At 37.0% G+C, this 11,632-nt stretch overlaps 4 protein-coding genes across 8 annotated transcripts; 1 reads left to right on the top strand and 3 right to left on the bottom strand.

The window, feature by feature from the left end:
• Positions 1-2,114: 2,114 nt before the first annotated feature.
• LOC106293663 (germin-like protein subfamily 2 member 3) lies at positions 2,115-3,106 on the top strand. The gene is made up of 2 exons (XM_013729329.1): positions 2,115-2,258; positions 2,347-3,106. Exons 1-2 carry the CDS (start codon positions 2,150-2,152, stop codon positions 2,892-2,894), a joined length of 657 nt encoding a protein of 218 aa, XP_013584783.1. The 5' UTR covers positions 2,115-2,149; the 3' UTR covers positions 2,895-3,106.
• A 510-nt stretch (positions 3,107-3,616) lies between these two features.
• Positions 3,617-4,355, bottom strand: LOC106293767. Its single transcript, XM_013729413.1, has one exon. The coding sequence runs from the start codon at positions 4,101-4,103 to the stop codon at positions 3,783-3,785; it is 321 nt and encodes a 106-aa protein (XP_013584867.1). The 5' UTR covers positions 4,104-4,355; the 3' UTR covers positions 3,617-3,782.
• A 690-nt stretch (positions 4,356-5,045) lies between these two features.
• LOC106343448 (transmembrane protein 184A) lies at positions 5,046-7,767 on the bottom strand. Of its 5 annotated transcripts, none has more exons than XM_013782666.1 (7): positions 7,602-7,759; positions 7,362-7,494; positions 7,052-7,285; positions 6,838-6,987; positions 6,482-6,767; positions 6,169-6,402; positions 5,046-5,693 (listed from the first exon to the last, which is right to left on the bottom strand). In XM_013782666.1, exons 3-7 carry the CDS (start codon positions 7,282-7,284, stop codon positions 5,322-5,324), a joined length of 1,275 nt encoding a protein of 424 aa, XP_013638120.1. In that variant the 5' UTR covers position 7,285; positions 7,362-7,494; positions 7,602-7,759; the 3' UTR covers positions 5,046-5,321. The 5 variants fall into 5 exon arrangements, with proteins under 5 accessions (XP_013638120.1, XP_013638119.1, XP_013638121.1 ...); XM_013782665.1 differs by having other exon boundaries at positions 7,367-7,494; XM_013782667.1 differs by having other exon boundaries at positions 7,420-7,494.
• A 1,252-nt stretch (positions 7,768-9,019) lies between these two features.
• On the bottom strand, positions 9,020-11,435 carry LOC106293387 (sugar transport protein 6). The gene is made up of 4 exons (XM_013729072.1): positions 11,158-11,435; positions 10,756-11,075; positions 9,712-10,338; positions 9,020-9,627 (listed from the first exon to the last, which is right to left on the bottom strand). The coding sequence occupies exons 1-4, from the start codon at positions 11,285-11,287 to the stop codon at positions 9,190-9,192; spliced, it is 1,515 nt and encodes a 504-aa protein (XP_013584526.1). The 5' UTR covers positions 11,288-11,435; the 3' UTR covers positions 9,020-9,189.
• Positions 11,436-11,632: the final 197 nt, after the last annotated feature.

The raw sequence follows: 11,632 nt of genomic DNA, 5'->3' as shown, positions 1-11,632 counted from the left end.
TGAATACATAATAGTTTTACATATTTTCTTTGTTTATTCTACTGTAATTATGATAATTTTGATAATAAATAAAATAATTTTTAATACAAAAATCTTAGATTATATTTTTTCTTATGAATATTTTTAAAATGTATGTCGTTAATATTATATTATTAATTATGTGCTAAAATATTATTTTAGGTTGATGTCCAATGAAACATTATTTTCATATATATATTTGAAACTATGGTTTGAAACTATTGTCTTTCATATCGTATTAGTTCTAGTGTTTTTATCCGAAATAGGAGGTGCGGTTGGACGAATTTTCTTTTAAATGTGTCAACGTTGTGATTGTTTTTTATTAGGTTAGCAGGTGTCATTTGTCGAGAATAAAGTACATATGTTATTGGAAATGAGTGTTCTAAATAAGGCATAAGTTAGTGTTTGGACAAAACTAAAACGCTTCAATTTAATGTAAGAACATCTTTAGTATTCCACACTCAGCTAATTTGTCCACCGTCCTCATTTTATTGTGATATATGCAAACTCAAACTTGGAAGTATAATAAGAAAAATGCATTCTATGTATATATCAAAACTCAGCCAATTTTAGAGACACAGAAGCAGCCAAGTTAAATAGAATTCACAATCCAGTAGTCGGTATGGAAAAGATGTAATTGAAATATACTCACAAATCACAATCATGCATACTTACACATGATTCTATATCCATAAGTGTATTTACTAACTGTTGTATCCTTGAGATCAGGGACAACAACATTTTAGGGAGCCACAATAATGAAAAATCAACACCAAGATGTTGGAAATTATTATGAGCTAAAGATAGATAGATCTTTTTAAAAAAGGTTCACTAAAAAAAGTTATCTCCCCTCTTCTATCGTCTTCCTCTTTTCTCTTCTTCTCTGTTTATTATGTTTATCATCTCATTTTTTATGTTTCTTATCATTTTTCTGTCACAATCCGTCGGGTACAACGATGAGCTTAACAAATTTTTTTTCATCACTTTTTGTGTTGTTTATTAAAAGAATTGAACTGATAATTTTTTTGGAAGAAAACCTTTATATTTATAATGGAGGATTAACACAAAGGAATGAATGAAGAGATTCATTGAATGTGAGAACGTGTGAGAAGTAGATAGTAGGTATTAATGTGAATGTTAATAAAGATGCATGAACCAAGTTAATTTCCGTAACGGTTCCAGATTAAAGAAGTCTATTCGGCTTCCGACTGACATTGATCGGAATCGTTCGTCACCGGTGAAACCGTTGGATTTCTATGACAGTTGACTGAACGGGAATTGTTGCTCGACGGCACTTTCCCTAAGTTTCGTATACCGTTTTTTAGAGAAGATGTATTTGGACCGTTGTAAACACATAAAACCCATTAAATTCAAGAATTAATGAAACATTGACTTTTGATTGACCGTGACACGTATCGTCACCACATACTCCGAATTGGTGACATGGAATCTGATGTGGATGACAGAAGGAAACTTTTTATATATATATAGATAGATTCTGAATAATTAAATAGAGGTTTTTCGGAATTTGCTAAGTTTGGTATTCAGCCATCATTTTATATATTGACTCTACTTGTGACATTATTGAAGAACGAATTTGTTAAATATTCCTGCATTTTATGAATTTGTTTAGTCCATATTCTATTATCATCTGTACTTACTTCACCCCAACTAATCTTCACATTATATGGATAGAGAAATTCGATTTTGGTTCACTTCTAGCCGATTTGTGGTTTGGGTTATCAAAACAGAAGGGCCGGTTTGTATTTAATTGAACCAAACAAACCACTTGAGTTCTAGAACTAGAACCAATAAACAACCAAAATCATTATCCTTTCTTTTAATCATTTCGAGTTTGGTGATTATTAATTAGAGTTCGATGTGTGTTTATGGTGTGTGTCATTCTATAACCATAGGCTAATCGATGTCTCCAACAAACAAATCCACTTTTAATCACCAAATATTAACCAACGATACACCTAAACTTAATTATGGCAAAATTTTAAAATCAACCCCTCCATGTTTATCTCTTCTTCATAGGTTTTTCCATTGGTTAGATCTTCTCAACATAGATATATAAATTGAGAAACAGGTCAAAGGATGTTCTCAAATTCATCAACAACAACCAACAATGGCAATTTCCATGACTCATCTTTTTGTTACCATCATGCTTCTAGCCGCCCACACGGCCCTCGCAGAAACAAACATGCTTCAAGATTTGTGTGTTGCTGATCTCAAGGGTATCACATCTCTATCTCTTGATCTAGTATTTTATATTCTGAAATATTTCAATATTTATGTCGTTGACTTTTACCACGTTCTTATTAGGTTCAAAAGTCAACGGATACCCATGCAAAGACCCATCACAAGTAACACCAGAGGACTTCTACTACATGGGCTTAGCCAATGCTGCAGACACCAGCAACACCTCAATGGGCTCAGCCGTCACAGCAGGCAACGTTGAGAAAATCCCTGGCCTCAACATGATGGGTACCTCCATGTCTCGTATCGACTACGCACCAGGCGGACTCAACCCGCCGCATCTTCACCCCCGAGCTTCAGAGGCCATATTCGTCCTCGAAGGAAGCCTCTTCGTCGGCTTCTTGACCACCTCTGGAAAACTCATCTCCAAACACGTCAACAAAGGAGACGTCTTTGCATTCCCCAGAGCTCTCCTCCATTTCCAGCAGAACCCTAACAAAACTCCTGCCTCGGTGATCGCTGCTTTCGATAGTCAGAACCCTGGGACGCAAAGTGTTGGACCGTCTCTGTTTGGCGCTAACCCTCCCATTCCTGATGACTTGCTTGCCAAGGCGTTCTCGCTTGGAACAAATGATATTCAGAATATTAAGGGAAAGTTCCAACCCAAGAAATGAACATAGGTTTCAGACCATACACATTAATACAAATAATGAACATAAAATCTGCAAATTACTAAGCAAAAGCAAAGAAAACTTGTACATTTTATTTTATTTTAATTGTTGTAGATACTCGTATATTTTTGGCCCATTGATTACAACAAGACCAGTTTCAACTAGACTTCTAATAATCTATATCTGGAGTCTATGTATCTTTGGACATTTTGAAACAAATAATGGAATGCATTGCCAATCTTGTTTAAACCCACCTTGCTGCAGCAGTCTCTAGGTGTTATGTATTGATGCAGTAGATTCGTGTGTATAGAGCCAAATCATGTCTCAACTAGGTTATATAGGCTGAACTATCAGCTGCGTTTAGAACTAACCATGTCATGTGTTTCTTCCGCCTTAACTCATGCTCAAAATTTTCAGAATCTGACTCGCTTACGTTTTGTGAACCCACATTTAGGCCCATATCAGGCCCAATATAGGGTTATTTTAAAAAGTGATGAAAATTTGGTGAGACAAGGACTCGCTTACGATAACGTTTCACTGACTTGTTGTGAAAGAGACGAGAAAAGAGGAACCTGACTCGCTTACGTTTATGTGACATAATAATAAAAAATATTAACGAGCATGAAACAGAATCGACGCTGACTAAACGCTTCCTGTCTGCATGATCTTTCGTGTCCGAAAGTCTCTTTCAAATCTAAAAACAAAATCTTGATATATAACCCTTTTCCAGAAACTATGAAATAATATCGAAGATTTTATCACAATAAAGTTAAACACAAGCCTAACCAGCATCCATAACAAGATCATTTAGTGAATTAACAACATAATTAATCTTAAAGCAAGCAGCGAACTATGCACACACAAAACAAAGAAACAAAGAGAAAGAGAGACTTAGTAGAAGCAGTAAGAGGAAGGTTTGTTCGGGTGAAGGAGACGAAAGAAGCGTCTACGGCGGTAGAAGAACGCCATTTTGAGACGCGACCAAACGACGCGTTTCATCCGCCGAGCGGATTTCAACTTCATCCAGACAACTTTCTTCACCACTCTCCTCACAGACCTCTTAATCTTCTCCGTTAAGCTTTGTTTTCTAGAGAACTGGTAGCTCTTGAGGAACAGCTGTCTCTTCTCCACGTATCCTCCTCCGTAGCCATATCCATAGTAGCCGTTATTGCTCTGCCAAACGCCGACGCTGCTGCTGACGTTTCTGCTCATCTTGATAAGAGAAAACGCGATATCAAGTTTCTTGCGTTGTGGAGAATATAAAAGGGTAGATGGAGAGGTTTAGTTTGGTTAACTTGTAAACACTAAAACACTCAGCCGCCGCCGAAAAACGGCGTCGTAAAACGCTGATAACGTTTTCGTATCAAGTGCTCGTTTCAAGTGCTTCACGTTGTTGCTTTAAATATGTCTTTTGGTTTTGGCTTTCTACAACTTTTGACGTATTTATACTACTCTGCTTTTAATGTCGTCTCTGTGTTTTTTTTGGACTAACATAAAAAAAAAAAGTCTCTCGTCAAATCAAACACACTTATGTAGGTGGGACTTTAATCTAACTTCCCAACTAGTATAAATTCAATAAAAAGGATAAAAGTTCACGTTCTGGCTTTGGCAAAACAAAAAATTATACTCACTCAGTTTCATACAAATTAAGTTTATTTGATTATGTTAATTAATGAAATAAAAGAATAGATGCAAAATTGGAAAAAAAATAATTAAATAAATTCATTGAAAACAGAAAAATAATTCAATAAAATAAATTTTAAATTTTAAAACAACAATTAATATGAAATGGAAAATATAAAGATATGTGGATTCATCAAATATAAAGACAATCGGAATTACGTCTTTTTGCAGAATTAGTTGATTGATTAAAAAAAGACTGGAATGACAAAATGATATTGACATTTTAATCGTAAAATGTATTTTTGTATAGTGTATAGTTTGCTAGGGTCTTAGGTGTATCAATATTTAAAATCTACTTATTTTGTTTTTGTATAAGCATATGCTAAAAAGAACAAAAAGTTTAGGTCGAAGGCAGAATTAATACAATGTTATCATAATAATAACACAAACAAAAGAGTTGATAATATTATTCTGCGGTCTGAAAGGAACATAAAAAGAGATGGCCTAACTCCATACAAACTCAAAACACAGAGCTCAAAACATTATCTAACTCTTTCTAATTGCACACCAAATGTTTCACAACTTTTGAGATTGTGTAATCATTTTATATCTACAAACCAAAAAAATAGCGAACCAAGCAACAAACAAGAACTAAGCTGTGACCAGTGGAAGACTCATCAGAACAACAAGTTACATCTCAATCTCCAATTAATATTTTCCCGTTTTAACAACACACTTGAGAAACTCCTGAATCTAACACTCTTGTCACTGTTAATGGTGGATCCTACATCATCATCTTCCTCCTCACTATCTAGGCCCTCCACTTACATTTGCAGAAGGTACTTTACTTGGGTAGCTCGATATATCAATGTCCATGAGGGACATGTCATACATTGTGGAAGCAGAGTCCGAGGCGTCTACCAACAAAGAAGATTTCATGGTCTCGGGGCGTGCAGGATCAGAAGTTGCACCTGAAGTTTTCGGTGTGCTTGTTCCCGAGGACGAGTGACTGGAGGGTGAAACACCCTCTATCTTGTTTCCAAACATGTGTTTGTTCTTTCTGACAGCATCCATTTCCTGACCAGTTGGCACAAATGTTCGTACTCGATACTTCGTCGTCCCTTCCTCACCACCATCATTGTGGTTGTACAGCACATAATCGTGATACGCCGGTGCAAACTGTAAGAAATCAAACTCATCATCAACACATAGTTTTAACTAGGCCTGGGATTTTGAACCGAACCGAACCGAAATTTTGATTATTTCAGTTAAAAGTTTGGTTTTATTTGATAGTTTTCTATAAAAAAATCGAATTTCTTCTTTAAAAATTATAACCAAACCATACCAAAAACTTGAACTAAACTAACCGAACCGAACCAACCAAATTTCGAACCGAATTTAACCAAATTTATCCAAAATTCTAACAAAATTAAACCAAAATCTAAACGAATCAAAACTTCTGTAGGATTTTCAAAAACCAAACTAACCCAATACCGAAACAAACTTTATTTCGGATTAATTTGGTAAGATTTATATTGAACCGAACAAACTGAAAACCAAACTACCCAAACCAAATAAACCAAGCTAACCGAACCCACATGCCTACTTTTAACCATTCCAATTGTTTTGTTTTACAAACGAATAATCAGTTTACCTGGTGAACAGTATCATGGTAGAAATCATTTAGCTGAACAGCATGTGCTAGACTTGCTGAGAAACTGTGTGCTCCTCCAACATTGGCACCTTCATATTCCTTGTAAGGAAATGCATAGAAATGTGCAGCTGCAGCAATAAGCATCTCCACACATATTATAAAGTTTTGAAACAGCGCTGCTTCTTCTTCATCCCTTATAAATCCAGATTTAGCAAAAAGGAAAACTAGAACACCCTGTAACACCAAAAAGAAGTTCAATAACCAGAAAAAAAAAATGTGTTAAAAAATTGTGGAAGATAAGAGACATTATTACCTGCCAATATGTAAGAAAGACAACAGACTTAATAATCACAAACTTGGGGACTGGATTGAATGGCTTTAGGAGATCTTTGCAAGCCACGTAAAAGAGAACCAGCGCATACAAAGCTACTGTGTATGAGATCGTGTAGATGATGGTAAGATAGAGATAGGATTGATTAGGGCTAAAGTTTCCATCCTTGTACTTCCCTTTTGCGTAGAGCACAAGTGTGACAGCAACTAGGATTGGCTTCAGGATTACAAACTGCAGACAACCTTGCTTGCACCGTCGAATAAAACGCCTACACATTATACAATAACCACGTATAAGCTAACACATATTAGCTAAGAAGATGGTCATATAAAACTAACCCGTCTAGTGGTAGAGGTGGGAAGCAACAAGTCATGAGATGCCATGAAGGCTTCAAAGAGCGGCCAGTTAAGCTTATTACAACTGAACCTGGTCCTCCAACCCATGCCAAGCACAAGGAAAGAAAGTTATAAATCACCCACGCTTCGTAACTGCCACAGAAACATAAACCTATCAGGTCTGCATTTGTTGAAACCAAAGCACAAAAGCACTCACACTTCTCGGATAGAGTTGAAGTAAATGGAGCTTTTGGGCAAGACGAGAGCCAAGAAAGACATCAAGGCGTAGACAGGGACCATGAAGACAATGCGAACTATATATCTCTGGTAAATGGGTTCCGTGTAGTTCAAGAGGTGCTTGTAGATATGGAACAAGGCCAAAGCAATGGCTCCGCCGGTGCATATAAACGCCAATATAATGAGGTAGACAGGTAGCATATCCGCCGCCATTCTGCAAACAAGAAAAGAGAGACACTTTAGAGTAAAGCAAACTTCAAAACAAGGTGAAGGAGCCAAGAGCAAAAAACCCTGCCCAGAGGAGATAAAGATCGAAGCTTTAAAGAGAGAGGAAACAAGGATTTAGACTTTGATCAGGGTTTGAGCTAAGTGGGGTTGTTGTTGAATCTGAGAGTGATTGAAACGCAATCAACAAGGGCGTACCTTCAAGAGAATCGTAGACGCAATTAGAAAGCGAGAGAGATGGGTTAAGGACAAAGATCGAAACTTTTGAGATCCGGGAATTTTGTGATCTGGGTTTTACGCTATACCTGATCGGGAAGAGGAAAGGAGGAAACTTTGAGGATGTTGTGGAATTCAAATTTGTTGTCTCAAGTGAATAAAGCAGTCGACGCGAAGAAGAAGAAGAAGAAGAAGAAGAAGAAGAAAACGCGGAGAGATTAAGGAATGTTTATCTATTTTATCAGCCTAATACAGCCTGAGATGTTCAAACCATAAAATTAATTTAAAGTTTTTTTTTTTTGTTATACAACTGTCCCTTCCCTTCCACCACAATTCAATGATGATTGTTTATATAATGTTTCTAACCAAAAAGAGGTTAGCAATAATTTGATTATCCAATATGAAACATTAATAAGTAAATTTTATCAGTAATAGTATATTACTAGTAATTTTGGCATAAAAGTTACAACTAACTCTCCAGTCTCCACGACCAAAATTGAACAATCAAGTCATAGTAGGTCACCACACCTATCTCGCTTGCTTCTTATCAACGAACAATCAATTAATTCACATGTTTCGTTGTTGTCAACAAACAATCACCACTTCACATCTTTACTACAATTAATTCATGTTTAAGGAAAAAAAAAATGAATGTTTGAGGGTTATGGTAAAACGCAGAGCTAACGCAAAACATAAAAAAAAATAATGATGGGCCTGGGCTGGACTAGCCCAGTCTCCATTTCTTCTGGTTTGAATCTAGTGACCTTTTGTTAACACTTGGAATCTTTGTGATTAGATATGGGATGCTTACAATGTGAAGGCGCAGACGTTTAAGACAGCGATTGAAGCGGCATGTATGGTTCTGAGGATTGATATAGTTTAGTGGTATCAAGAAGAAGCAAGCTCCTTGAGCTGGACCTTCTTCAAAGCCTACTACTGAGACAGAAGGAGATGCAGACAACGAGCAGATATTTCCTGACTATAAATCTTTGCTCTCCACCAAAACATATATCTTATTTACTTTCATAGAATTATACTATCAAAACATATATAAGCAAAGTTCTATATTTCAAAGTACTAAATCACGTGTTAACACATGTTGTAAAAACATCTTTTTTTGAGTGAATAAATTTAACATTCTTCAAAAAAAAACATATATAAGTAAATAATAAATTGTTAAAGAAATTTTCATTGATAAAAACACCAAACTGAATCAACAGGTTTGTTAGAGCATGATTATTGGGAGTTCTTAGAGTGGGGTTTTTAGCGGAATATAAGAATCTATCTTTTAACTTTTAACTAAAAAAATAAGAACCGCTTCTTAAAACTCTTATTTAAGAACCGGTTCTTAGTTTTTTTAGTTAAAAGTTAAGAGACAGGTTCTTATATTCCGCTAAGAACTCCACCCCAAGAACCTCCAATAATCATGCTCTTAGTTTTAGAGGTTTACTTGTGCAGCAAGAAACCTATACTATTAAAACATACTAGGATTTTCTTATCATAAATTGTTAAATTTTCATGGAATTTCATTGATAAAAACACCTAACCTGAAACAACAGGTTGGTATATTACACTATTTGTTCCCATGAAAACAACACAAGCAACGAAAGACTTATACAAACATCAACAAGAAACATGAAAAGGAAAAAACACACAAGAGAGACATATTGACTTCAATCAGTTTCTCTTCTCCACATCATCCTCATCAAGCATATACCTTTTCCAGAACCAATGCGGCTTCCACACACTCTCCCTCATATCATCAATCGCCACTCCTTTCGTCTCCGGTATGAAGAACATCGCAAACAGTCCCATGACAACGATCCAAGCACTGAAGAAGAAGAATATCCCCGATCTCATCCCGCAAAGCATCGACAAGAACGCCTGCGCGATCACGAACGTGAAGAACATGTTGCACGAGACAGCAACAGCGAACCCTGCACTTCGTGTCTCTAGTGGGAAAGTCTCGCTAGGAATCAGCCATCCTAAAGGTCCCCATGACCACGCGAATCCCATCACGTAAACGCACACAAAGATCACAACCACTAGTGCCTGTGGCTTCCCGAGTGTCCCTGTCGTGCCTAAGTCTTTCGCTAGGATGATTCCAATGATCAACTGTTTCACAAAATTGTTAGTTTTAGACGATTACTTGTGGCGCACGCAACCTATACTGAAGACACAATAGATAGGTTTAAAGACCTGGCAAATGAGCATGTGAACGGAAGATTGTAGAAGAAGGAATCTCCGACCAGTCTTGTCGACGAGGTAGATCCCCACGAACGTACTCAGAACGTTGATGGTTCCCGTGATAACCGCAGAGAGAAGAGCTGCCTCGCTTCCAAAACCAACTGTCTGGAACAGAACAGGCGCGTAGAACATAATAGCATTGATTCCTGTAAACTGCTGGAAAAGCTGGAGAAGCATTCCGATGATGAACGGTGGGCGACTCGCTGGCTTCAACAGTTTCCTGAAAGGGTCCTTGACTTGACTCGCAATGTCACAAGCATGGACGATAGATTCATACTCTTCATTTATATCTTCAACTCCTCTGATCTTCCTTAGTGCCTCTTTGCCTTCTTCGTTCTTGTTGCGCTCGATGAGGCTCGTGGGAGTCTCGCAGATGATCAGTGAACCGAAGAGGAGGAAAACGGCGGGAATCGCGGCTCCACCGAGAGCAATACGCCAACCGTAAGGGTGTACCTTGGCAGTGAAGTAATTGACGAGGTTGGCTATTAGGATTCCTATTGTGACCATGAGTTGGAACACAATGTTGAGACCTCCCCTGAGCTGTGCTGGAGCAATCTCCGACAAGAAAAGCGGCACTGCCTGAAAATGTAAGGTGCATGCAAAAACGTTAAGTCAATTGTAGAGATCTATCAGAGCAGTTTTGTTTCAAATTATTTGTAGACCATGTTCAGGAAAAAATAATAACAATATATTTGATAAAATAATGATGTATTTTCAAAAGTTATTAGTCTCATCTACTTGTATTTAAAGTTTTTTTTAAAAAATCTATAAGTTTTAAATTTAAAAATATATCTAAAATTTTTAAAGTTTTAAATTCTAATTGTAATCGTCTTTGTAATTTTGCTCATAATTGTAATATCATAATAAATCAGCATTAAAAAAATATTCGAATTTATATCTTTAATTTTTTTTTTTTTTTTAAATGAATTTTTTTTAATAAATCCTGTTAAACTGCTCCACTACGGCTATGTCCCAGAGAGTTCATTATATGTGTACCTGGTTACCAAAGCCAACACCAAAGCCAAGCAAGATTCTTCCAAAGATCAACATGATGAGGTTAACGGCTCCTGCGGTTAGCCCCACACCGATCAAGAAGAAGATAGAAGCGAACTGCATCGTGGGCTTCCTTCCGAGTTTAGAACAAACGGCTGAAGCGAAGAAGCTGGCCACGAGCGCGGCTAGGTAAAGAGACGATGTGAATAGCTGCAAGAACTGGTTATCATACTTGCAGTAATTGTTCTCATGAGCGTGCTTCTTCCTCTCCCACACCGCGGGGAAAAACTCTTTCAAGAAATCGTCCATAGCCGTCACTCCACCTTTTTTATAAATCACATGTCATTAACATTAGCTAAAAAAAGGAAAATCTAGATAACGTGAGACACAAGAAAGAGAGCAAACCGGAAATTCCGATGTCGTAACCGAAGATCAAACCGCCGAAAGCAGCAATGACAACGCAGATGAATACATAGACAGTCAGCTTGGCTTCGAAAGCCGGTGCGTTCCCGTTAGATGTTACAACAACAGCCATGGTTTGGTGAATCTCGATCAGACACCACCACTCAAAAGTATATATGTAAAGTTAGATATATACAAAAGTTTTTTTGTGTGTTAACTAAAGATGAAACATGAAGAAACTGAAGGAAGGAGACAGAGACCCTGCTTGAAATGACAGACTCTGTTGGATAGAGGATGAAGCAGATCACGTATTTATAGGACACGACAAAATCACAGACCAAACTGTGATCCAGTCTTGTCTAAAAATGGGATCGTGGTTCCGAAATAGCACATGCGAGTTCCACGGTTACCGTATGGCTTTTAAGTTGTAACTGTAGATCATAATCTTATTTTCTCTTTTACCAACTTATTTTTTTGG

Source organism: Brassica oleracea, chromosome C5 (assembly GCF_000695525.1).
Source record: "Brassica oleracea var. oleracea cultivar TO1000 chromosome C5, BOL, whole genome shotgun sequence".
Taxonomy (NCBI): Eukaryota; Viridiplantae; Streptophyta; class Magnoliopsida; order Brassicales; family Brassicaceae; genus Brassica; species Brassica oleracea.
This window is presented reverse-complemented; position numbering and strand designations above follow the sequence as displayed.

Coding starts and splice junctions, on each gene's coding strand:
- LOC106293767 (XM_013729413.1), bottom strand. CDS start 4,103: ATGAGCAGAAACGTCAGCAGCAGCGTCGGCGTTTGGCAGAGCAATAAC.
- LOC106293663 (XM_013729329.1), top strand. CDS start 2,150: ATGGCAATTTCCATGACTCATCTTTTTGTTACCATCATGCTTCTAGCC. Junction 2,259..2,346: donor GTGTGTTGCTGATCTCAAGG/GTATCACATCTC, acceptor CGTTCTTATTAG/GTTCAAAAGTCAACGGATAC.
- LOC106343448 (XM_013782664.1), bottom strand. CDS start 7,284: ATGGCGGCGGATATGCTACCTGTCTACCTCATTATATTGGCGTTTATA. Junction 6,768..6,837: donor CCACCTCTACCACTAGACGG/GTTAGTTTTATA, acceptor TATAATGTGTAG/GCGTTTTATTCGACGGTGCA. Junction 6,403..6,481: donor TCTTTCTTACATATTGGCAG/GTAATAATGTCT, acceptor TTGGTGTTACAG/GGTGTTCTAGTTTTCCTTTT.
- LOC106293387 (XM_013729072.1), bottom strand. CDS start 11,287: ATGGCTGTTGTTGTAACATCTAACGGGAACGCACCGGCTTTCGAAGCC. Junction 11,076..11,157: donor TTACGACATCGGAATTTCCG/GTTTGCTCTCTT, acceptor TTTATAAAAAAG/GTGGAGTGACGGCTATGGAC. Junction 9,628..9,711: donor TTCACATGCTCATTTGCCAG/GTCTTTAAACCT, acceptor TTTGTGAAACAG/TTGATCATTGGAATCATCCT.